The sequence below is a fragment of the Zonotrichia leucophrys genome, chromosome 20 (genome assembly GCF_028769735.1).
Source record: "Zonotrichia leucophrys gambelii isolate GWCS_2022_RI chromosome 20, RI_Zleu_2.0, whole genome shotgun sequence".
Lineage (NCBI taxonomy): Eukaryota > Metazoa > Chordata > Aves > Passeriformes > Passerellidae > Zonotrichia > Zonotrichia leucophrys.
The window spans coordinates 5994510-6020814 of NC_088189.1; the positions used below are offsets into that span (position 1 = coordinate 5994510).

At 46.9% G+C, this 26305-nt stretch overlaps 1 protein-coding gene across 8 annotated transcripts in view; it reads right to left on the bottom strand.

The window, feature by feature from the left end:
- Positions 1-26305, bottom strand: part of KCNQ2 (potassium voltage-gated channel subfamily Q member 2) — a 73914-nt gene that overhangs the window by 21316 nt on the left and 26293 nt on the right. For 2 of the 8 annotated variants that reach the window (XM_064730062.1, XM_064730061.1), the window contains exons 5-13: positions 26163-26288; positions 23899-24009; positions 22941-23036; positions 22162-22256; positions 18819-18848; positions 14908-14976; positions 13050-13079; positions 7541-7594; positions 272-495 (exon numbers count right to left, since the gene is read on the bottom strand). In XM_064730062.1, the coding sequence (XP_064586132.1) occupies positions 272-495; positions 7541-7594; positions 13050-13079; positions 14908-14976; positions 18819-18848; positions 22162-22256; positions 22941-23036; positions 23899-24009; positions 26163-26288 (835 nt within the window). The remainder of the gene's footprint in view (positions 1-271; positions 496-7540; positions 7595-13049; positions 13080-14907; positions 14977-18818; positions 18849-22161; positions 22257-22940; positions 23037-23898; positions 24010-26162; positions 26289-26305) is intronic. The other 6 variants (XM_064730063.1, XM_064730058.1, XM_064730059.1 and 3 more) reach the window with 3 other exon arrangements.

Here is a 26305-nt window from a genome sequence, read left to right on the forward strand (position 1 = left end):
GAGAAGGAGAAGGAGAAGGAGAAGGAGAAGGAGAAGGAGAAGGAGAAGGAGAAGGAGAAGGAGAAGGAGAAGGAGAAGGAGAAGGAGAAGGAGAAGGAGAAGGAGAAGGAGAAGGAGAAGGAGAAGGAGAAGGAGAAGGAGAAGGAGAAGGAGAAGGAGAAGGAGAAGGAGAAGACCTTGGCTGGCAGCTCTGCCCTTTTTAGGTGGGGAGGGACAGGATGTTGGGGCCAGCTGGGAATTTAGGGTCCAGCACGGCATCCCAAGCCCTCACCTTCCGAGTTCTGCCGCGACGCCGCTCCCTTGATGCGGAACGCTTGCCGGGCTCGGCTGCGGTCTCCGAAGCTCCAGCTCTTGGGCACTTTGCTCGGGCTGTCCTCGATGCTCTGGTCAGCACTGGGGGACCTCCTGATGCCCTGAGCCTGTGGAGAGCCTTTCCCTTTGGTGCCAGCACCGCGGGGACTGGAGAAGACACGATCTTTCAAACTGACCTTCTGACTGTTCAGAGAAACACGTTGAAACAAAGACAAAAAGGAGACAGCAGGAGGAGTCATTCTGGAAACCACGCAGTCCTTCCCCACCAGCCATTAGAAACCAAGAGCACTTCCAAGCAGCAGTGACATGTAGCTTTGCTGTTGGCTTTTTTTTTTTTTTTCTCCAATATGTATTTTTTATTTTTATTTTTGTTTTAAAGAAAGCATTGTAGAAATGTTTCCGTCATCATGAGTGAAATGGGAATGGTTCGTAAGAGAGAGAAAATAATGAGGACTTGAACAGCAGCCCCTCATGGGATGCCAGGGCTGGCGGGACAGAATGACATTAACAATGAGGTTATGATTCCTTAAATCACTGATCGGCTCCGATCACCAGTTAGGAAGCTTTTCTTTCACAACTGCCTTCCAAAACACTATGGCTAATAAGAAAATACCAATTAAAAAAACCCCAAACCACCATCTTAAAACTTTTGTGCAAACTTCACTTCTGGTGCTCAGATCTGTCCTTTCCCTTTCTTCAGCTCCTGTATTTCCTCCCTCTTAAAACATGATCTGCCCCCTTTATATATTCCAAAGAGTTCCTCTTTATCCAGTTACATATTGAAACACATAAATACAAACGCTGTGCAACTCCTTTGTATCCTATGAAAATTCCATCTAAAAGCTATCTGCCATCTCCCTTGAGGTCTGCTATGGCTGTCACAAATATGGAAAGCAAAATTTTAAAACTCCAGAATATGGCACTTTCATGCCTTTTTTCCTACATGAGTCTTTGCAATTATGGTTGGAAAAGGAACAGAGATCTCACTGGGAAATAGGGACCACCCAGCTCTACTTAGTTTCCAAATTCTGAAATTTGCATTTAAAGCCTTTCACCCAAATGGAGATGTTGAATTTTTATCCAAAAATTTAAGAACAAAGAGATTTTGTGAATCTTTATGAAACCACAAACTTTATAGAGACAGCACTGAGGAAAGCAGACTGCAAATATTTTTGGATCATTTCATATTTTCTTAATAGCAATCAATGATTAAACTCCACTGATTAGAGCTTGGACAACCAGTGCAAGATAGCTGCACAAATAGCCAATATTTTATATATAGGCATATCAAAACTGAGTGAAGACAGGGATTGAATTCCCAGCATTCTGTACCATTGCAGCAGCCACTTATCCTTCTGCTGCCAACTCTCTGCCGCAATTTGCGGGAAGAACATTTCAGAAATTTCAATTTCCACATCACCAACCAAAGACCTGCTTTTTTTTTTTTTTTTTTTTTGGTGTGTCTTTCAGCAACACCAGCTTAAAAGTCAGAGCCCCACGGCCCCTTCTTTGCCTTCAAAACTGGCACGAGGTTCTTCAGTGAGAACTTGGCTGCTGGTTTTGAAGCAAAGCAAAGCGCGGCTCCCTTTTCCCAGCCGCCGGCTGTTCCCTGCTGACAGGAGCAGACACCAGCTCCGGCCAGCCAAGGAAGAAGATGTGACTCGAGGACACTCAGGGAGCAGATCTGTCGACTAAGAAGGTGCTATTTTTACAAAGTCACTTTACATTGCGAGACAACAAACGTTTACAGGGAGAGAAAGGTGCTTAGGCAGCATTTTGCAGGGTTGTGTGGGGAGGGCATCCCCTGGGCTGCAGGGAAGGGTTGGCTGCGGCCACAAGCTCAGCAGCAATTTCACATTGAAAGATGGGTTGGAGAGAAAATAAAATTTGTTCATGACCAAATTAAAAAGGTGGAATTATTCTAATTAAAGATGAATTTTAATTCAGGTAAGTGCGGGGGATTGAATTTCCAGTGTGGTGCCCATCTGCAGGGTCTGTCTGAAGGCCATGGGATCAACAGAGCTGAAATCCAGGTCAGATGTACAAATCCACACAGGAAGCTAGGAACAAGCACGTGCCTAAACACCTTTCTGGATGTAAGCCTTCATTACTACTGCCACCAAAACCATTGTACATAATGTGCCAAAGGTTTAAAGGAAATTCTCACTCTGAGTTTCTTGGGTTAGAAACCAGATTGAAATTTCATCATTTGATTCTAAATAGGCCAACTGGATCTTCTTTCTTTATTTTTATTGATTTTAAAGAATGACATTTTTTGAATCCACTGTGTTTCAGTAGTGCTATTACTTTGAATTACCTTTTTAAAAAGTAAGTTTTATAAAAATGCTTTAGCAACACAGCAATATTCAGGAATCAAAGTGATCTTTTGTGCCCTATCCTCTGCTGAGTTTCTCCCATCACCAATCCCAGCACAAAACCAGTTGCCTTTCACTGAGTATGGCAGTGCCTTTTTCTTGGAGCCTCTTTTCCATTCCCACAACAAATGTGCTACAAATGTTTGCAGGAATCACAAAAAGCAAAAAAGAAAGGGTTGAACTTGGTGAGGGATAAAAGCAAAGAGTTTTAATCCTGAAAGCATGAGGAGCAACACATTAAAAAATCTCATAGAAATCTGATGAACAATCAAGATCTGGGTGGGTTTTGTTCCCAAGTACTCACTAAGGAAAAAAACCCAACACTTGATGTAACTTCTTTGTTTTAACATAGATGACACGAGACACCATGAACAACTTAGAGAATCTTTCCTTCTGCCATGCAATTCCTCATTGGAAATGACACCTGGAATCACATGCAAGTACAATCCCTGCAGAGGAGGATGCTGTTGGGGTCTGCAGGGGCTGGTAGGGAAAAAATCCCAAAGAAATACAGACATACAAAGGGATATATGTTGTCAGCTAATCCAAGATCATGTTCTCACTCAACCAGAAAGTCATGCAGAGGGACAGGGATGCAGAGTGCCCCAGAGAGGTGGTGTTGGGATGTCACTCCAGGATGGTAATGAGCCTCAGCTGGGTGGGAGGTGTTGGTGACACAAAGGTGAGGACAGCAGGGACAGACGGACGCTCACAGTGGTGACAGCAGTGTGAGCACGGGGCAGGAGCTCTGCTCGTGCCAGGGGGAGGAAGGGAAAGGGATCTGTGGCTGTGCAACCAGAGGCACAGGTTAGGGGAAGCCACAACAGCCTATCAGGTTTAAATCACAGGTTTAAATCAGGTTGTGATTTAATTCTAGGTACACTCCAAGTGGTATCTATGAAAGCAGATTTGATAGCAAAAAATTACCTTTCCAGGCTGACTGTGGGGAAGGTTTATAAATATTCAGGTTTTGAATTTAACAAAGGATAGAAACTGAGCTGATATTTCTCTATTGCCAGTCAAAAAATGAGAGTTCATGCTGGCGAAAGTGGATGATGTTCACTGCTTTAGTGGGCTCTGCATTTTGGTTAAGTCCCAGCACTCAGCAGAGGAAGGCACAAGCACTGACCTTCAAAATGAGCTGCCATCAGCCTCCTTAGGATGCCAGAGGTTTAAGCTCCTGTTTAAAATGCTCTGGTTTGGGGTTTATTCCAGTTCTCTATAGTACTAAATCAGCACTTTAAAAAAAATGTGGACTCATTACATTAGCAGTAATTCTAGATCAATAAAAAGTATCAGTTGTAAGGTCTTGCCATTGATTTTAAACTATGCTTGAGCCATTACTTCATTTTCTTCTCAGCTAGCCAGAATGAGTCGGACTAGCACAGACCCAGATCCATCTCTGCACCCAAACTCAACCAGTATCTGTGCTCATTCTTCTGAGAAGCTGTGGCCAGGAGAAAAAGGCTGTCTCCTGTTGGTAAATGAGGGGCTTTTTCTAAATCAAGAGTTTGTGCTGAGCTTGTGGCATATGAGAACAACTGATTAAAACCAGGCAAGAGTGCCAGGAGTGAATGATGGCCTTTGTGACTATCACAGGGCTCCAGTCTGCTTGCTGCTGTGAGTAAGAGGCAGACAACAATTACTGGAGACATGAAGGAAAGGAAAATAAAATTGTGTATACAAAATTTACCATGACTAAAACAAAAACCAAGAGAGTGCCTGGCTCAAGCCTGGTTTGACTCCAGTGATTCCAGAAAAAACCATTGCTAAAAGGTGAATTCAGCCTAGAGAACACAGTTTCTAAAAGCAGAGAAACCTGGGTATAAGGGAAACAAAACATCAGCCAGTGATCCTGTCATGGTGAGTAATCCCTCTCCTTTTCCTCATCCACATCCACGGTGCCAGACTTGGATGGGAGCCACTGCTGCTGTGGTGGTGAGGACTGGAGCTGCAGCATCCCTGCAGCCACCACACAGGGATGAGTGGAGGGACAGTGGAGCAAGACTCACATCTGTAACTTTTGCTGTCCTGCAGCATTCGGTTATAATCACCCATCTCTTCCTAAATCCCAGCCCTCTTCTCCCAGACTGGTGTTGAGTGCTGTCAGACATCACACCAGCACATTCTGCATCTTCTCCCAGCCCTTTGCTGTTTGCCAGCTCGGCTGTGTTGCATTTTGGGAGCAAAGCAAAGCAGCCAGGCTGCACTCTGAGCTGCCTGATCATTCCCAAAGCTGCCTTTAAGGAACCTGCTCCACCCAGAGAGCCACAGGCCAGCCAAGGGCTCTGCAAACACCTTTCCTTCACTGCTCTGGGTGCTCTTCCCACTGTGAGGTGCCCTCGTCCCTGAGTGTGCTGGGAAAGTCTCTTACAAAGCAGAATATGATAGAGATGATAATCTGGCTCGGTGTAGTTACATTACTGTCTAAAAATGAATGTGTTATTGCATTTATTGACTAAAGATCATTGGTTTAGTACATTAAGAAACCACAGCTTCTAAGGAGTTTCCTATTAATTTACCTACATTGAGTTTTCCATGATTGCCTCATCGTGTGCTGTTATTTTGTTATGTGCATCCTAGATGAAGGCTTTTAGCACTCAGCCTGAGCTGCATCAAAGTGCTGGCATCTGCCCCAAGAGTTTGTGCATTGGGGATTGGTGGCAGACACCCAAGGGTCCACAGAAACAAGACATCTGAATTATTTTTACATCCCTTAAAAATTAACCCACAGTTCTACTAAAGCACAGGGTGTATAACACTACACTCAGGATGGATGCAGGTAACAAAGATGCTCTTGTAGCTATTCCAAAGTCCAAGGCTCCTTTTTGACTGGAAGAACCATGGTCTGTCATCCTTCTTTTCAGACTCTCCAACAGATTAAGAAGACATTGAGGTAACACTTTGTTTCATCCTCCCTTTCCCTTGCAGAACTCAAGATGTGGGAGATGAAATGAGGACCACAGTGGGAAGGAATTCAGTAGAAAACAGAAAAAAAATCACACTGGCTCTAGCAATCAAAAATCCATGCCTAGGAAGACATGCAAGGAAGACATTGAGATCAGAGTGGCTGATTTTCCAGAAAACAGAACTAGACACGAACAGATGAGAGGACAGATTATGAATAGCACTGCTCATTTTCATCTCTGCCAAAAACAACCTCAGTGTTAAGCAACTGAGAGGAGGCTTTCTCTGGGGAGAACTCCCTGCTCACACTACACCTCCACACATAAAACAACCTCACCTGGCAAATGGGAACACCACAGAAGTCAGGATCATTTTATCCAGCTAGACTGTTGACCAAATCTTTGCCATTTGTCTTGAAATGCTGCCTGTGCAACTGATGATCACCCAATATTTACCCCCACTTTTCAAGGCTAACCTTCAAGGAAGACCATAGCAACACCAAATATGTAGCAGGAGGCTGACTCAGAGGTTCAGGCTATTTATCCAGATGTAAGGGATTTCCTACCATGGAGAAACTGCTTTTCATGAACCCTAGATCATGCCCCATTCCTCTTTGTTACCCATTCAGAGATGGGATTTACCACTCTACTTCTGAGCACCTGGTACACGCAAACCTCAGCCATGAGCCCTACCCTCTAGACTGACAGAGAATAAAAAGAGCCAGCAGGTCAAAAAATAGCAAGAAAAGAAAAGATACAGGTTGAAACAATTAATGAAGAAAATCAGAGATACATATACTGTTAGAGCTGCAGTTTTACAACTTTCAAAGCTGTAGTTTGTTGGCTTTCTGAGGGATACAGAGACTGGTGATTTTGAGAATTAAAACGGACTCCAAAAAAGAGCATGCAAAAATCCGAGTTCACAAACATGCGGCATCACTCAGTGCCCTGCCACTCCTGGGCTGTCCACCTGCCTGGCTGTGGGGCAAGGAGCTGGGGGTCCCCTGCCAGCATTCACAGCATGCAAACTCTGGGCAGAGGGAGATCAAGAAGGTGCATGTTTGCTGCTGAGGAGCAGGGGTGGGGGCAGAGACTCTTCTAGTGCAGGTGTGGAAAGTATTTACGCACAAGTAAGAGAAGATCTATGTGTCTGTGTATATGGCCGTGGGTGCACTAAGGGATGCTGGTTGGGAAGTCCCTGAAAACACCTAGCGGTTGTCAGCTGGATGAAAAAGATGCAAACCCTGCTCGTAAGAAAGCCCTGAGCTAAAGCTGTCTGTCCCCCTGGGGGTCTAGAAACAGAACCATTCACAAGGCCAATGTCAACGCTCAGGGGAGCCCTGTCCCCTACGTCTGGCGGGACAGGCTGAGATTAGTCCTTCTCTAGCTGCGTAGTAGAGGTGCTAGATAGGCAAGCTGTGGCTTCCAAAGGCCACCAGGCTAGGAAAGGTCAATTTGTCACGGTCACAGAGCCAAAGGAATGGTGACTGAGCAGAGGCAGGAAGCTGGTATTTCTCATGCTACTAACTGGACATTGCTGTACAGTGCAAGTCAATTTGCAAGGATTCCCTGGACCTTGAGGAGGGATGGGGTGATAGGGAGGAAGGGATCTTTAAAAAAAAAATTAAAATTTTTCATTTTGATTTTTTTTGAAAATTTTCGATGATTTGTTTAACTTCATTTCCTGGCCTCCTCCCTTGCTGAGCAGACACTGCCTTGGCTGGCCCAGCCCAAATTCCCCATCCTCATCCCTTTGCTTCGTGCGCTCTGCACAACAGGCAAGGCTCTAATTTTGGGGCGGGCAGCGGGGAGGCTCTTCCACCTTTATTTTACTCATCTAGTACCTCTATTAAGCAGAGAAGTGATCAGAACGGGTGGTAGCAGGGTAGAGGGAGAATGAGCCGTGCAGCTTTTGATTAGTTTCGTGCGACGCATTTCCCGTGGTACCTAGAGTTTCCTGAGCAGCATCCGCATAGTGACTCTCTGCACGGTTTGCTTTTACTGGAAATGAGGGGAGAGTAAAAATTAGACCTGGAAGCAAATGCCAGACAGGAAACTTTTGATTATGGACTCTGGGTTTAAAAGACAGGTGTTTTGAGGGCCGGGTTCATGACAGGATTGTTCTGTTTGAGTGTTCAGTGAGGAAAAAATAAGTAAATCAAAAATCATGAGGGTTTCTGAAATTTGTTTCACTGTGGTCAGTAATTTTAATTATTAGACATGAGGCATTCTGCTCATTGAGTTGGTGGTGTCTGTTTATCTACAATTAACTGCAGGAAGATTTACCATCTGTATTGGAAACAAAAAATAATACCCCATTCTTCCTCTAAATATATAAAAAAGTAAGTTTTTTCAAATTGTATAAACTATGGAAAGCCAAAACTTTAACTTGTTTTGTCAAATAATATCCAAAAATCTCAAATTTCTTCTTTTTTTTTTTTTTTTTTTTCCGAAAATAAACCCACTCACAAAAACAGCTAGTTAATCTGTGAATTATTTGATATGGAAAATACCATTTCATTAAGCCTGGCATTGAAAAAAACAAAAATAGATAAAAAAAACAAGGTGTGGTGCAGTCCCTTATGGGAAGGGAGTTGAACACCTGTGTTCACACATCTGGTTTTTGTAATGATTTTCAGACAGGGCCTACCACTTCTGGAGAGTTGCTGACTTTGAGGAGGCACCACCACAGCTCCATCCCAAATGGCTGCTCAGGCACTGCCCTGCCAGGAGATCCCCACCAGGACCAGGGTCCTCCACGCCATGGAGCAGCCCTCTACCTGTGGAAGGGGAATGACGTGGCCCCATCACCCCACCAGGCCACCAACCACCAGCAGGCAGCTCTTGCTGAATTCAGGGGCAGACTGCAAAGGCTGAAGGGCATCAAATCCCAGTGGTATTTTACACTTGAGGTGGGTAATCAGAGGAGCTGACGGGCACAGCATCCCATGCAAGCTCAGCTGATGCCACCCTCGGCATCCTGGGGACTCCTCAGGTGTCCACAATGGGACCCTGCATCCCCAGGTAGCCCCAGGAGCTGGTGGTGCTACCAGGGCTGTCCTGGAGCTGGCATGGGAGTGGGATATTGAGCATGCAGAGCCTCAGGGAGACACATGGGTTTCTGTCCTCTCAGTCTCCTCTGCAGTCCCTCCAGAAAGATGCAGTTCCTTCCGTGCAAATAATCCGCTCCCCTAAAGGCAACTGATTATTTCCAGATTACTGTCAGTCCCAGCATGAGTCTCTGACACCAGATAAATTGGTTAGAAGGCCAAACACCAGCCCAGGCTCATGTGGCCCATGGAGTTCCCATGATTGACCCTGGTTTCCATGGGCAGTAGAGGTTTGGGACACCTTGGACATCCTTGGCTGGATGAGCAGGGGCCCACTGAGTCAACCAAAGGCATCCTCCAGTGCGTACAGAAGCCTTAATCACACCCCTGAAGAGAGATCTTGGGGTTGTGTGTATCTCAGACAGACATATACACACACTGAGAGAGAGATATACACACAGATAAACACACACGGTACAAGGACCCAGCCCAGCATTCACCCAGAACACAGCCAAGGTCCTGCTGAGCTCACTGGGGTCAAGGACAAGCCACAGCTGAGAACAACCTTCCAAAGAGGTTCCTCTCATCACCTACAGCACTGAACTCATGCTGGACAAAGTAATCTGAGTTTTAGCTTCCCACTTCCCTGCAATCCTTCTGTTTCCTTTTCTCTGATATGAATGTGTTATTATGATCATTTGGTTCATTAATTTTAAGCTTCTTACCCAATTGTATTTTGGAAAATGCAAGAGGAAGAAATGTGGTTGTGGATGCCTTCAGATGTTTCTCAAACCATCTGTTAAAGAGCATCTGAAGCCCACATTTCATACAGAAGCCTCCATAGCCCTGGTGAACCATGTGTCTGTCTTTTTGACATTACAATCAAAGCAAAACAAACAGAAACGAGATGCCACAGCTAATTTTCAGCCTGATTAACAGAAGAGTAATCACCCCCCATTACCACTCTGGTCTGCTGGCTCTCTGCAGCAGGAGGGGTGAGAAAAGCCCTAGCACAGAGCAGGCCCCCTTCCCTGGAGAAATGAGGGAGGATGGATTTGTGTTTGGACCTGCATGGCAGTGGTGGGGTCTCAGAGGTGGGATGGGCAGCACAGCCAGCCTGGGGAGGGGCAGGGGGCAGTGCTTGGCTGGGGCAGGGACAGGATGGACACAACACCCAAAGTGATGGGCAACAGGAGGCTCTGAAAGCATTTGTTTTTTTAAAGGGAGGAAAATAAAACGTGGAGAAGGGGTACATGGCATGTAGGAAAAGGCCAGCATCTCTTCTGCTCATCACAGCCCAGGCTCCACCTCTGGGGGAGGTGAGCTCCCCAAGCGAGGCAGCACAGAGCGTTCCCAGCACTCGGATGGGGATGCAGACAAGCTCGTGGTGGGAAAACAAAGCAGAAACCACAGAGAAAGGACATAACCTGTCTCTCAGATCAGCTGTCCCATTTTATGCCAAAGCTAAATCAAAAGCCACCCAAGAGAAATTGCAGGAGACCCCGAGCCTCTGCCACTCTGACCCCATCACCTCCTCCTGTAGTCCCAGCAGCTCTGCCAGTGCTGTGTGGGCAGAAATCAGCACGGCCACAGCAGCACTGGGGGCAGAGGGCAGGACCCCAACAGCCACCCCTCTGCTCTGGCAGAATGCTTGGGATGCTCCCTGACCTTGCAAGACAATGTTTATCCTGCACAGCATAACCCCATGTGCCATGCCAGCATCCCTTCTCTAAATTGAAATATAATAAGGTGAAAAATAGTGAAAAAGCTCTTTCTGTTCCATTTGCTGCAGGGGGTTTGTGGTGTATCTGTTATGGAAAGAAGGATGTAGGAAATCAGCCACTCCCTACACATCACTAAAACAGGAGGAAGATCCAGCTCCCTCCAGGTGTAAGACTGTTTCCTTACAGCAATGGAAATGCAAAGTGGAAAATCCTTTCCCAAGCTGAAGCAGTAAAAGTGTAGAGCTGGGGTCTTCTAAGAGAGACAATTCATCCCCAGGAGCTTCCTGAGTGAAGCATCAGCAGCAAGTGGGTGATTAACTGTCAGGTGGGCAGAGAAACAGGATGAGTTCTCTTTTCTAAGGGCAGGATGACACACTGAGCATCACTGAGAGGCTGCTGGAAATTCGAGTGGGTGGAAGATTTGGGATGTGAATGTAAAAGACCCAGAAAATTTTATTGGGGGAAAATAGGCAATTTGGGCCCCCTTGAACACAAAAATCCTTCCTGAAGGCTGAGGAATTATCAGATGTAAGGAAAAGGACAGTGGGGACAGGTAGAATTGGTATTGCCCTAACAAATCAGAAGGAAGGAGCTTTGGTGCTGCCATGGCAGCAGAACTGAAGGATATGGAATAAACTTTAAAGCTCTGCACAGCAGCTGCAGACCCTCAGCTTCAGCCCTCCTTGGGCTGGGGTTTAGCAACAAAATCCATCAGTGTCACAAGAGACAGATGCACCACAGGAGCAGGAAACAGCACTTGGAAATGGCACTGAAGAAGGACCTATAAATAGTAAAAACTACTCTGAAAAAGCACAGGGAAGGACTATTTTTACTTCTTTCTGTGACATAAGGTTGAGAAAGTAGAAAATGATCAGGGAAAAACCTGCAACCTCTACGAAGAAATATTGTACTCAACTTCAGATGTCAAGTAAATAAATATGAACCCTGCAAGACAGGACCAAAATTCAAAAACTAGAAATAAGGCTCAGAAATAAGACTGCTTAGTCTGATTAGATTGCAAGGATGCTGGCTAGGATAACCCTTTAAGGGACTTTTATACCTCAGATTTCCTTGGCTATGGAGGAGATGGGGCTGAACAGGAATTTTGTCCCATTGCACAGCAAGAAATGTGGATTTACCATTTGATGCACCCAAAGTTTACTACTGGCTGAGGCAGAGCAGCAGAGCAGCCAGACCGTGGGATTAAATTCTGACCCTCCTGATGCCACAGGCAGGTGGCCAAGATTTCAGCCTTGGTCTGGTCCCAGAGAGCTGTTCCCAAGTAATGCTCCCTGCTTTAATAATGCTGGATGGAGGCTGCCTTCACTCAAGCTGCACTTAACAAAAAAAAAAAAAAAAAAAAAAAAAAAAACCGAAAAAAAAAATCTGGATAGTTGAAACATGATCTTGGAGATTTGGGTTATTTGGCAGGAATATAGATGGACTGCTACAAAGGTTCTGCTTGCAAAGAAAAGCTCAAATGAATGACAGGGAAAAAAAAAAGGGGTGGGGAGAGGGAGAAGGAAGGAAGGAAAGATAAAATTTTCCACCCTTTAGTCAGCAGTATATCTACCCAGATATCTTTGGTTGGCTTTTATGCCAAGGAAAAATTAGCTTCTGGCCTCTTATAAGCTAAGAGGCATGGCAGAGAGGTACATCTGCAGAATGCCAGGCTCTAGCTGTACTTCTGAAAAATGTATTCATTGTTTACAAAATCTAGGCTATAAGCTGTGTTTTGAGGAATGAGATGGAAGATCAGAAAGCCAAGCAGATGATCTCCACTGATCATCAGTTTGTGTCTCATCAGCCAAGGAAAAAAAAAAAAAAGAGATTCAGTTCCAGAACTATTCTTTAAAAGAACTGGAAAATACAGGACGAAAAAAATCCCAGAATTAAATACTTCTAAGTGGATGAAGAGTGTCCTAAAAGTATCCCAAACACCAGCCCTGCTGCTTTCCCTGGGGAGTTGTGAACGGAGAAAAGCTCTACCACAAGTGAGATTTGCAGCCGCCCTTGGAAGGTGCTCGCCACGACCCAGAGCTCGCTCTGCACCGTGGGCTGGAGGCGTGGAGGGAAGATGGAGCAGGGAATGTGCCTCCTCCCCAGCAGTGGGGAGGACCAAGGGTGTCTCTGCCATGCCACCCTGTGCCGTGCCACAGAGCCCTCCTGTGTCCCACGGAGAGCAGCAGGTCCAGGCCGTGCCCTGCAGCGAGAGGAGCTCAGCAGGAGTTGCCAAGGCGGTGACGGCTTCGTGTCCCCACGTCACCTCTGCCCAGCACAGGTGACAGAGACACAGGCAAAGCCTCACCTGCCCTGGGCACATGTTGAGCCTGTGTTACACCGAGTTACTCAGCTATAACCCCAGCACCAAAATAAAATAAAGAAGCGTAAACCAAAGCCCTGCTGTCACCCCCGTGAGTGTCTGCCAGCTCTGCCTGTGCTGCCACCACTCTCCATTCCCCCCCAGCCTTGCTACCCTGCTCCAGCCTGAGGCAGACTGGAGGGAAGATATGATTTAAGGTCCAGCATACACGTAGATAACATCGGACTGCACAGCACAGGAAAAGCACGGTAATACCTAGGAATGCTTCCCTCGATGGTGCCACGACATGGTACACACACTCACACACACAGAAATCTACAGGGAATGCATGGGGATGGCGTGTTGGCAGTGATACAGACCTTGGCGATGGTTCAGGCTGCTGCTCTTTCCTTTAAACAGAAGCAATAGTACATTAGCATGGTGTCAGGTGGCAAAAGATGTTGCTGCTTCACTGTTAAAACATAACGAAACGACAATACCAACAGTACAACTAAGTGGAAGTTGTGGACAGAAGAAAGGGAAAGGAGCACTTAATTCCTGGAGTTTCTGGCCCGGACAGAAGATCACTGGAGACTCACACAACCTCAGAGAAGACACATACAACGCACAGGGTTGAAGATTTCATCCCAATCCATCCTTGTGCCTACACACCACTGAGACACCTGAGGGTCGTGTGATTTGTGTGAGCACAGGAGGACTTCTGTGGGCTCAGAGAGCGGCCCCCTTCCTTTGGAAATGCACTGCCCTCATGTTTTGCACAGGGGGAAGGGTCTGAATGGCTCCCATGGCCTCGGTGCATTCACTTTTCCTCCCTGGCCATGGGCACAGAGCTCATGTCAGATCCCTGAATGCACGGATTCACACCAGGTGCTGGGATTGGACATGGGTGGGAAGGAGCATGGACCCCTTCCCTGGCATCCTGACACCTCAGGTGGGGTTTGTGCCTCCAGACTCTTTGGCAGCTACTTTACCAAAGCAGTTGGCAAAGGCAGCATGGAGGGAGTGGGACACCACAGTCTGTGTTTGCAGTTTCATATTGAGATCCAAAACTGGATTGCCCTGAGAAATCATTGAGGACAAAGTGAGCTGAATGCCTACAAAAGAGCAGTCAGGACACTGCAAGCCATGCTAAGGCACTGAAAAATACCCCTCACCTTCACTGAGCAGGCACTGTGGTGGTATTTCCCTCCAGCAATGAGGAAAAGCTGCTCTGATTCACAACTCCTACACTGGGGAATGGTGTTTGGTGGGGGCCCGACCAGTCCTGCCCCTGCAGCCCCCCAGAGAGGGAGCAGACAGTGTTTTCTCAGCAGATACAGCTCTGCCTCCCCTAACACAGGTGTCCTCTGAGTGCGATGCTGCACCAGCCCTGGCCCTGCTGCTGCTCAGCAGTGACCACTGAGACCTGCACAGAGCCCGACCCCTCTCCCTCAGCTAAAGGCAGCAGCCTGGAGACACTAACAAAAATCTCCTTCCCCCCATCTCTGCTTCTTGCTCAGAAAAGCCTGGAAGCCCAGCCTCAGTCACTAGCTGAAATACTCACATTTAAACTGCTCAGGCTGACCCAGGGGTGTATATTCTTTGTGGAGGGCAGGCTCCATCCCACACCCCCCAGCTGGCCCTGATGCCCACTGGCACTGCTCCATCCATCCCAGGGTCAGCACACTCCCCATTCACCAACAGGGCAGCCTGGAGTGCTCAAAAACCCCAGGAATTTCCCCTCCCAAGCAGAGGGTGAAGGTGCAGGACTCCTGCCCTTCTGGGTGGGTTCATGTAAACCCTTCCATAGCCAATTTAGCAAAAATGTCTCACTGCTGCAACCTTGCCTGCTGTCACTGGGGGGAACAGAGAATGAATTAACACATCATGGGCCTGAGGGTCCTCTGAGTGTGGTGAGGAGCAGAAAGGTCAGAGAAAGACTGGGATCACTACCTCCATCAGCCCCTTTGAGAATATGGCTTTGAGTTGTCAGTCAAGCACTGTGACATTGCTCCAGAGCCAAGTTAGGCTGAAGGAATTCATGTAGAGCACGGGAGAGGGGCAGGGAGGAGGTCACTGAGTGACCCATGTGGGACCAGCTGTCAAACCTCTTTCATCTTCAAGGATGTCCATATGCAAAAGGCAGGAAGGAAAAAAAGAAAAAAAGGAAAAAAAAAGAAAAAAAGAAAAATACTGCAAAGTGTGTGCGTTCCAAACTCTCTTAACTCTGCTGCTAACCTGAATGTCAGTCCCGACTTGCTCTTCAGGTTCCTCAGGAGCTCCAGCTGGTTCAGAGGAGGGATGAGTCTAGAGGGAGAAAACAACAGGCATTAATATCCACTCAGAGCTGATTGCAGAGCCTCCTGTCTCGGCAACTTCCCCTGCTGCCCCATCCTTTCAACCAGAACCAGCTCTGTGCCACCAACTGCAGCTGGGGGCCAGCTCGGGAAGGATGGAGAGGGGTTTGGTGCCACTTCCAACAGTGTCCTGAGGCAGAGCAGTGGGGTAAGAGAGAGAAAGTGACAGCGAGAGAGAGAGAGAAACTTGTCTGCACCACTGCATTTTGAACCTCCCCAAAACCAAGCAGCTGCCAGGGTTCCTGGGCAGCCCGGTGGTGTTTTGGCAGAGCTGTAGTCTGGCAGGTTGGCATTGCTAAATGGAGAGAAACTCCAGCTTTGGGGGAAAATAGGAAAACTCAACCCTGCTGCTCTTGGGAATGTGGGAAGGCATGAGGTGGAGAAGCAGAGAAAACAAGGACCTGGGGTTGGAAGCATCCCAGGAGAAAGAGCAGTGGGCTGCAATTCCCTACTCTCCATGTCAGATTTTGCCCTAAACTGAGACAAAATCTTGTGTCACTGCCTTCCAGAAACCATAGGGCTTCCTTTCCTTCTCAGTTAAAAAAAAAAAAGAATCTGACAATGGGAATCCTGGTAAGAATTAAAAACCCAGAGAACATCCTTTGGCCTATCCTGCTTAAAAGCCACGGAATTAGCTCCACATCCATTTGGGAGTTCTTCCCTGAGAACCTGGGAATAAATATTGCTTGGTCCATAAATATTTCATATTGATATTCCCAGCCAGGTTTTCAACCAAGAGAAACATAGGATGGAGGTGTTAGGGAGGAGACTATAAGGAATGAGGCTTCTAATAAAATAAAGGGAGAGATATTCATGCTCTCATTTTTTCAGTCATGATGAGACCAGTAGTTTCACACTTTAACTAAAAAACAAAAAATCCAACTCAACTGGAAAAGCCTCTTCTCTGCAGGCACAAAACTCTTCCTCAAAATCACAGTGGTTCAGCAGAGATTTTGTGTTCACAAGATTGAGGCAATCAGAAAATTTTCCAATTCTAAGTATGGAGAAAAGAATAAAAATAGGCCTGAAAAATTTTGGCTCAGCTCCTCAGTCGCTTCCATCCAGAGAAAAGCACATCCTGATCTGCTGAATTAATGATCCTCTTCATTCCAGACATCAGAAGAAGCTGACCTTGATGCAGTGGAGCTGTGCATGAGTGCTGGGCTGTCACCTCCCTTCAGTTGGGTTTGGAGATGCATTCCAGGTTGGCAGAGGTGGTGCATAAATCCAGCACAGGGTGTACTCAGCAGCTAATGAAGGGTGCACAGCTCTTCTTTGGTGAATTAATTCCTCAGGGAGGTCCATAGCCCAGCAGAACACAGGAAAATCACCCCGTTTTCTCCAGCTGGGATTGCAAATCCCAAGCTCTCACTGGTGGAAGTCTCAGCTGAGGAGCTCAATAGCTCAGAAGACTGGAGGGTTCAGGATTCCAAAAGTAATGATTTCTTTTGCATCAGCCCATGGTCTGCAGGGTGCTGAAGGCACCCACCTCTTGGGACACTGCGGATGCTTCCATGAGGAAGTACAGACACACAACAAACACAGAAATTCACCATTTCTGTGGCTGGTTCATGGGCCTGGCACACATGAGGTGGAAACAACCAGTGTTTTAATGAAATAATTATTACTAAAAATGAGTGAAAACATATACTTGACCTGAAATTTAATCTCAACTAAGTGCTCAGCCTGACCTGTCACTGCAAGAGCAGCTTGAGGAACAGCTACTGCACCACACCATTTCTCCAGAACCTTAAAAAAACACCAAAAAAAAAGGCAAAACTCTGCACAGCTCTTGAACTGAGCTTTGCTGTGGAATGCTGTGTGCCCAGGGGACACAGGTGCCAGGTGCAGGAGGAACCTCTGGCTGGGGCTCCTCACGTTTTCTCTCTCTCCTCCCGCTCCGTGTGTCACTGGTTAGCGAGGGAAGCACGTTTGGTTAGGGGGGAGCTGGCTGAGGAATGTGCACACCACGGGACACACACAGCTCATGCCACCCACCACAGCAACACTTGTGAGCTGCTGCAGGTCCCCCCAGCTGCCTCCACCACCCCTCCCAGTACAGCACAGGGAAAGGCCACGCTAACTCCAGCTGCTGGCTCCCGCATCCGCAGGGAAAGGAGGATCCGCTGTTCCTGGGAGCACAGAGAACTGTTCAAGCATCAGGGGACAGGAGGGAGGCCATGCCTCGGGCCAGGACACCACCAGAACCCCACGACACGAGGAGGGCAGCAGCACACGACACGGTGGGAGCCACAGGGACACACCACGACACGCTCGCGGACGCCACGATGATTTTTTGGAACAGTCCCAGGATGAACAGTTAAGGTAGATGGTGACAAGGAGAATGGTGCTGGAATGGGGTAGGAACCTAAATGAGCCTCCATGCAGTGCTAGAGTTTCTATGAGCAGCCAATTTGTGCCCTAACCATGACTTTATGTCTCCAACTGAAGCTATTTTTCATGACTGAGAACATTTGTGGAGCTTATAAAATACTTCATTACGACAAATGGAACAGAAGTGGCACATTCTTATTCCTCTGCCAGTAGTAGAAAAATGTCTGATTCTCAAAACAGGCTGCTGTTCAGCACAACAGGAAAATATATTCTTAATATTATACTTGCAGTTCATTGATGCAATTTGCTATAAATTAAGCACATAGAGCAGTAAGTGTGATTTACTAAGGCTGTAAAACTTGCATCTGTGAAAAGTGGAACTGGGTTTCAAAATCAGGCACTAAATCACATCAGCTCTAGTGGCATTACTGCATCTAGGGAGGATTTAAGCTGCTCTCAGAACAGAGCTTGTCCTGCAGTCTTGAAATGAAAGTCATTTATTCCCCATCTTAAAATATTAACTTGACTACACCTTCAGATACCCATCTCATATAAAATACTCCTGTGATTTGCAAATCTACTCCTTTCTGCAGAACCTGAGATAATATTATTTATCATAAATCTTACACAGCCATATCCAGGACTTTGCATTTGGATTGATCCCAAAAGGTTAAGTCCCAGATTGAATAACTGTGGCTAATAACTGCTTAGCTCTAGGTGGGTCTTGGAACTAAAAACAGAAATGGAAAAGTCCTGCTGAGATGAAGCATTCTTTCACCAAAAAATCAGATTGGATTACTCAAAGAAATGAATGATCATATCAGTTTAGCATTCCAGATCTTTCTCTTCTCCAGGTTTTACCCTTAAAAGCAGGCACAGCTGCTCTGGAGGTTTTATTCTGTGCCACCACTGATGTGCCCTGTGGTGCCACCACACTAGCAAACTCAAAGCCAGCATCACCAGGTGGGCACAACTCCTGCAGCTCAGAGCCAGATAAATGACAGAATGAAGGATGGGAGAAGAGGGCTGAGAGAGGGAACACAGGGGAGCGAGGGCAGAGGGCAATGGAAGATGAATGGGGATGTTTTCTTGTTAAGCGTTGCATGGATCGGGGAAGGTTGGAAAGACCATCAAGAAATCATCCTTAACAAAGCAAGCTTATCAAGCACGCTCCCCTTCTCCTTCCTGACATCACCATTTTGGCAGTTTCCCAACACTTGTGTGTACCAATAGCTAAGATGTACATGGAGGTGCAGGGTTAGTCTTTAGCAGCAGCAGGGCGTGTCTGCTTTGGGCTTTCGCTCATTCCTTGGGGAAAAAACTCATCCTCAAAGGTTTCTGTCTCTTTTTGTTTGTTTGTTTTGTTGTTTTGGCTTTTTTTTAAATTCACGTTACAGTCCCAAATGAAGAACAAGGAGTGACATGACACACACTTTCAGAGTCACATGCACTTCATACCTGGAGGCACCATACGTTTGCGTTTGCGTGCTTTTCAAGTGTTTTCACCAAAGAAAACCAAAGGGGTAAGAGAAAGAAAAACAGGGGGGGAAAGTTGGGGTGGAGGAGAGGGGGAAAGAAACAGAATAAAGAAAATTAGCATATGAACCAAGTGTGTCCCCAGGAGCAGATGCTGTGGCCAGGCTCACAGGTGGGCACAGGAGCAGGGGCTGAGCTGGCTCCTGCTGTGGCTGGCTCAGGAGCCATGGCACGCCCGTGTCACCCTCGGGGACAGGCAGCTGGCACCTTGCTCTGAGAGCAAATGGGCACCACGGGGCAGGGAAAGTGTGGGGGCCTCCCAGAGACCTTCCATGGGACATCCTCAACTCCACCAGTTGGGGACAGCCTGGGCTGGGCTGCTGATGGGCAGGATGTTCCCATGGATTTGATTTTTTTAGTGAAGGCCAATATATGATAGCAGTTCAGAGCAAGGCTCTGCTCTCATGAGTGACAATAAGAGCAGATTTTTTTTTCCCCAATAAATCCAGTGGCTGATGCAGAACAGGTTATTTATGATGTCTGGGTGCACCAACCCAAACCACACCTGCACACACAGAAGCCTTGTGCGTATTTCAGAATTTGGTCCTGCCACATTTTGGATTTAAAGATGAAATCTGGGATTCTCTCAGAGGCCACCATATTTTCCCCCAAACAAATCAGAGTAGCTCTACTGCAGTGATTGGAGTGATGCTCTGGAGCCATATGAGCTCCTCCAAGGCACTTGTAACAATTTTCTCACATCAAGCAGCCAAGCCTTTCCAGAGATGCCTTGGGAAGAGAGATGAGCTAAAGGCACAGCCTCCTGCTATGAGGGATGAGCAGCTCAGTGCTGAGCAGAAAGGATGCCAAGGTAGTGGTGACTGCAGATCATCCCCAGGCACCAGAGAGGGGATTTTGTGTTCCTCTAGCCCACTTCCACACCACACTGTGCATTGCAGCCACATGTCAGCAGCCACAGCCTTAAGGGGCTGCTGGGCTTGACGTGCTGCTGTGGCTGCAGCAGGACCAGCAGCAGCACAGGGCTGCCAGTGCCTGCCCATGGCCTGGGGAAGTGGGGAGGCAAGGAGAGATGGTCAGTGTGAGTGATGCAAGCTGCAGCCAGAACATACAGTTACTCCCCTTTTTTTAAAAAAAAAATAAATCTACTTAATTTGACAGCATTCAAAATATAGTCAGGAGTTCGCTGGTTTTTGGTAAAACAATTTCATTGAGGGCTGAATCCACTGGTGCACCCACAGCTCACTTGCCCAGGTGATGTTCACTTGATCTTAGCACAAACAGGAGCTGGGGTTTAAGGGAGAAGCTGAGAGCTCAGAGAAATCCATTTCTAAGGAACCCCAGGGTGTGGGGCTGAGCAGCACCCACAGCAGCAGCCAGCAAAACTGCTACAACCCTGCTAAAAACCTCTCCTGGCTTTTCACTCAAGATAAGCAGGCTCTCCAAACTACATTTTTTTGCCTCTTTCTCCTCCCCAGAGTTTCTATTTAGCCTTTTCTGGAGATCTTTAGCTCAGATTTCTTCCTGCATATTAGCTCTGTGGAAATACAGGTTTTAACAAGGGGGTTGTGTAACAGGTAATCAAAAGGGTGTCACTGCATGTCTGGCTGCATGGTAAGTTCAGTATTTCAAAGAGCAGTAAAATCTGGCAAAGTCCACTGAAAACAAGCCCTGAGTGCCTGCATTTTGCAGTGGATTTTGGGCCAAGCTCCATCCTCATCCTCTCCAGTAGCTGATCCCAGGCAGTGCTGCAAAGGTACAACCAGGAGGTCAGGTACTGGGAGGGAGAGCTTCAATGGGTGGGTTTAATGCTATTGGAAAACAGCTTTGTTCTGTTCTGTTGGGTCGTTGTTGTTGTTGTTTTGGGTTTTTTACATAAAACCTTCATGTTGGTTCATAAATTTCTAGGGGAAAAGCAACCAATCAGACACACACTGGGAATGCATCCAATGAGAACTTACTGACCACAACAATGGGACTTCCAACAGGTTTTTATGATGGGTTAAGAGGCTGGCTGCTGTGTATGAATTACAGGCTAAAGCTTACCCCAGAAAACACATCCAGGCTGTCTGCCTGAGGGCTAGAAGGCACCAGTAATATGGGAAATCAGGAAGGAATTATTCCTGCAGTGGCACAGCCCAGTGCTGGGCCACAGCCCTGCGTGGGAGCAGGGAGATGGGGCACAGGGAGCCCCATCACACCCAACAAAACCCCACAGAGCTACAGGAACATCTAACAAACATATCCAACCATTCTACAAACACAGAGAGTCATGGATAGGCTCCAAAAATACACCAGGAAGGGGCATATGGCCCTGCCCAGGATACAGGGAGGTGTGGGGTGAAAATGAGTAGAACATTTTGTATTTTAGCTTCTGATGAAGCCACCAGGCCCAAAGGGAACATGAAGGATGCTGTGCTTCCCCATGTCCTGGAGGGCTGGGAGGCATGGCAGGGGACTCTGTCCCCAGCTCCATGAAGCTCCAAATCCCAGGAGGCTGTGAATTTCCACAGCACTGCTCTAACCTGAATGGTTTCACCATAAAAACCTGCCTGGTTTTACTGCAGGTAGAGCAAGGCAGGTGGGAACTGCTAGAACACTCTGGTGCTCAGCAGCCTCATCCATCATGGCTCCAACGTCATTCCCTGCTTGTGTCAACTCCCTGGGACGGATAAATGAGATACAAGGAATGGGAAAACGCTCCCTGAATCCCGAGTTAGTTTTCCTCCTCTGAGAGGTAAAAAAGGAAAAGAAAGGAAAGGAGGACCCAGGGAAAATGCACCTGGGAGAGGGCCAGGCTGGTCAAGGGTGGGAGAGAAGTTTGCTGAAAGGCAGAAGGATCATTAGAGACCAGTTGGACCAGCAAGGAGAGCCTGAGAGGGCACAAGGAGCTGCAGGTAGGGTGAGGGTGGTGTTTACCTATGATCCAGGGCAGCTTGGAGGGAAGTCTTCACACCTGGGCACGGCAACTGTCACAACACAATGCAACTACCAGCAGGCGTGGAGAAATAAAGGTGAAAAGAAGAGCATGTACACACACAAAGACATGGGAAGAAAAAAAGAAAACACAAAGCAACACGGAAATTAAAATCAAGTCAAAAAAGAAAAACAATGAAAAAATACAAAGCAAATAAAACCTCCAAAAGCAAAAGCATATACCAGCCCTTAAGGAAATCAAAATCAACTTTTCAACCAAAAAAAAAATTAAATAAATAAGCAAAATTATATATTCAGATAACAAAAATAACTATGGAGACAGTGGCATCACGAGGAAGGCAGTGGAGGAGGAGGCTGGAGGAGGAGGTACCTGTACATGGGGACGGTGACGGTGCGTTCGTAGTACTGCCAGGTGGAGTGCAGATCTGTCCGGGACAGGTTGGTGGCATAAAATCTCCAAGCCGCCTGTGCAGGAGAAAACCCAGTGGGATTGTGTACCCAGGCATGGCCAGAACCACCCCTGGGTTTATAAACCTCAACGAACACCCAGTCCTGTGGCATAGATCCAGCATTCTGCCTTCCCCTTGATTTGGTGACAAATGTGGCGTGGTGCCATGACACTCCTGACCATGTGTGCCCAGTTAAAAATGCTGCAGGTCCCAGGCATTCACTGCCGGGCAGAGGTAAGGATGGGTGTTGTTGGCCATTAACAAGTGAAAAATATGGAGAGAGAGGAGCAGGAGAATGTAAAATGACTAATTTCAATTCTCCAAGACATACAACAAGGCAAGCCTTCTGCACGGACATCTGTTCTTGCGAAGAAAATGCTCCCAACTGTACCTTTATATCAGGATAAATATTCTCTTTGGGGAGAAAAAAGGGTGAAAACAGACTGTCCTAATGCATTTGTCTTGCTGAGCTGGCTGCTTGCTGAATTCCATCTCTTTTCTCTCTAGATTCCCTACCACATATGCTGTTTCCCCATAGCTGATTTCCTGGCATTTATTCCCAGACCAAACCAGTCACCGCCTGCTGTCTCACACCTTACACACACGGCCCCATTTGTCTCCTTCCCAACTTCTAAAAGTCTATGAAGCCCCCTAAAACCAGGATGGTGCCACCACAAGGCTCCTTGGATGTGACCCTCACCTGGATCAGGCCCGCTGCTGGGTTTCGCCTCTTCTCAAAGTGTTTTTGTCGATGCTGCTCTTGAACCTTCAGAGCAAATCCTGAACCCAAGATGCCCTGGGGAAGAGAACAACAATTTGCCACAAGCTTCCACTTAAAAATTGTGGCTTTCCCTCCAAATGTTTTTTCCTGGCTCATTTTGTGATTCAAACTAGAGGAAGGAAAGAGCCTCCATCCTGGTAATCAATGGCATGCACTCTCCAAGGGGCAGCTGACTTTGCTGGCACTCACTGGAATTGCAAGTTTTCCCAAACTATCTCCAGTCAACTGATAAAATACAAAAGAACCCCAGTGTGCTGGCATTCAACAGATCATCCTCACAGGAATCCTGATCCCACAACACATTGAAATGCACTGCCAAAGGGACAGGGGGAATTTGCTGAAATGGTGTAATCACAGAATAGCAGACTGGTTTGGGTTGGAAGGGACCTTAAAGCTCAATTCATTCCAACGTCCTGCCATGGGCAGGGACACCTTCCACTAGGTCAGGTTGCTCCAAGCCCAGTCCAGCCTGGCCTTGATGGGCAGCCATATCTGCTCTAGGCAACCTGTGCCAGTGTCTCTCCACTCTCATAGGAAAGTATTTCTTCATAACATCCAATCTAAACCTACCCTCTCTCATCTTAAAGCCATTAATTACCCCAAGGAACAGCCTTCTGGGGAAAAAAATTACTTTTTATTGCTTCCATAAATATTTGTGCAAAGCCAAATCTAGAGCTCCCATCCCATTTGCTCATGCACACAATTCTAAGTTGGGGATATTCAAATAGGCTTTCTATTTTTCTCCCCCATTTTCTGACTCAAAAGCCATAGAGCATTACAGTCAGAAGGTCTCTGAGTTCATGACACTGTAGCTGTTAGAGTGTCCCCAGCACCAGGGGCTGGGGAAAAGGCCCAGGTGAGCTCAGCACCCACTTACAGCAGGAAGGGCGAAGAAGGAGACACCGATGAGTGTGAAGGTTGCCGCCAGCAGCCGCCCATTCCAGGTCTGTGGATACTTGTCCCCATAGCCAATGGTGGTGAGAGTGATCTGCAGGGAGGAGATCAGTGCCCAGCCTTTGGTCAGACAGCCTTAAAACTGAAACAACTCAGTCAAAACTCCCACAACAGCCAAATGGCACACAGAGGAGCCGGGTCATGATGCAGCTTGGGGAGCTGGGGCACCAGCAGGGATGGGCAGCTCCACGGGATGCAGAGACAGCCCAACACCCGCCCTGCTCACGTGCTGGTTTCACACCAGTTGGGAGCGTTTTGGTGCCTTTTGCTGTCACAGAGAGAGCTGCCATCTGGTGCAGAGGCTGGCGGCAGCTCGGAACCTCCCCCAGGAGGGGTTGTGCCTTCGGCAGGGGAAGCAAACCAGCTCTGTTCCCCCAGACTCCCTCTCAGCAGCTCAGGAAAGCTATTGGCATGCACAAAAATCTGCTGCTGTTTATTCCCAACCTTCCCAGCAGTGCCCATCAGCTGGTCTCCACTCCCCTATTTAACAACAGCGTGTTGGGCTGAGAGGATGAATTACAGCTCCTTCACACCACCTCATTTAGAGAAGGGTTTTGTGTTATTGCAATGCACCAGGAGAGAGCTGTCTGCATTTTAGGGAAGGACTTGAGAGATTTGTTGGAGACAGAGGCCCCTGAATTCCAGAATTCCAAATTCCAGAATTCCAAACTGCAAGGGAAGATACTTTTTCCCACTTCAGTCCATGGACACCACTAGTGGGAAGTGCTGGCTAATCCCCCGAGGCTTCCAAGAGGATTTGGAGAGCCTGGGACTGGTAGGACAAACCCAAAGAGAGGGATGGTCTGATTAAAAACATCTTTGAGACTTCTGATCCCAAAGGCTGTCCCTGTAACACATGGACATCACTGGCCCCAGGGATGGGAACTGACACCATGCTGATGTGGCATTGGAAACATGCATTCCATTTAGAGTAAAAAATCACTTTTACACAAATGGAAGTAGGATCCCAAAGCACCTTTTAATTGGGCCCACTAAAAGCCTTATCAATTAGATGCTATTTTGACCAAGTGGTTAAAAAATGCATCAATGTGGTTAATCCTTACTGAAATGCAGAGTCGGAGCAAGGCTCTCTCCATAATCACTGCAAAGCTGGTTTGCAATATTTTTGTAATTTCTATAGACAACAAGAAGTGTTGGATACACTAAGATCAACGAAGGGATGAGCTTCTGAACCTGAAATTTGTTTTGTCCCATCTCTCAACATCTGCCCATATTGGATCTATGAGCTGGACTCTAACAAAAACTGTTTATTTTAATGAAACTCAATTTTTTTTTTTCGGAACTTCTCAGCGGCAAAACAGTCTCAGAAGCAGAAGGGATAAATCTGCCCATGGTTCTCCCCAGACTGAGCTCTAATCTGGGCTGTCACTTCTCCTTCATTGTTTATTTTCTCGTTATGTCAAATTGGGCTTTGTTTTTATTTTTCTGTCCTAACTAAGGGGCTTGAAAAGCAATTTGCTGCCTCTTTCCCTTTGTTGGAATGGAGGAGCTGCTTGATCAGCTGATTCCTCCCCAAGCCTGTTATTGGGATTTGATCAGATCGGGGATTTTCATTACATGCTTTGTAATCAAGGCCAAACTAGTGATGGAGCAGAAGAACAATAATGCAAGAAGATTAGAATGTCATTAATTCTCTCTTTGTTAATCGGGTAATCCAATAATTCACATGCACACACACAGGCACAGCAAACCACAAATACTGCCCTTTCAGCAGAAATGTGATGGGGAGTGCTCACCCCACTGGAGCCTGTTACTTAGGACCTATTAATTTTATGAAATTCATTCTAGCATATTCAACAGCGCCTTGCCCAAGTGCAATTTAAATAATTAAAGGGCAGCAATAGTTGTCAAAACAATGATCAAAGCACCCTGTGGTGTGGGATCTCTCTCTGACCTGCCTCTGTCACGACAGAGCTCAGTCCCATGACTGGGAGCACACCAGTTCTCAGCTCCCCTGCAGCTCCAGCCAGTGCAGAAATGTGATCCCCCAACAATTTCTATGAGGTTTATGTAAGAAAAAGCGCTAAATGGAGCAGCCTGAGGCCATTTAATAAAAATGTTAACTAAGCACTGCCTAAGTCGATACCTCACATAAGTGATAGAAGATGGAGGGTTAATGGACATTTTATTTTAATAACCAGCAGCTGCTCTATGGAAATTACTTACCAGACCCCACCAAAGTGCATCTGCGTATGTATCAAAGTGCTCATTTTCTCCCTTCTCGGCCAAGTACACCAGGAAAGAGGCCAGGATGAGGCACAGGAAGCCAATATACCAGGCAGTAATCAGCTCCTGTGAGATCATTAAAA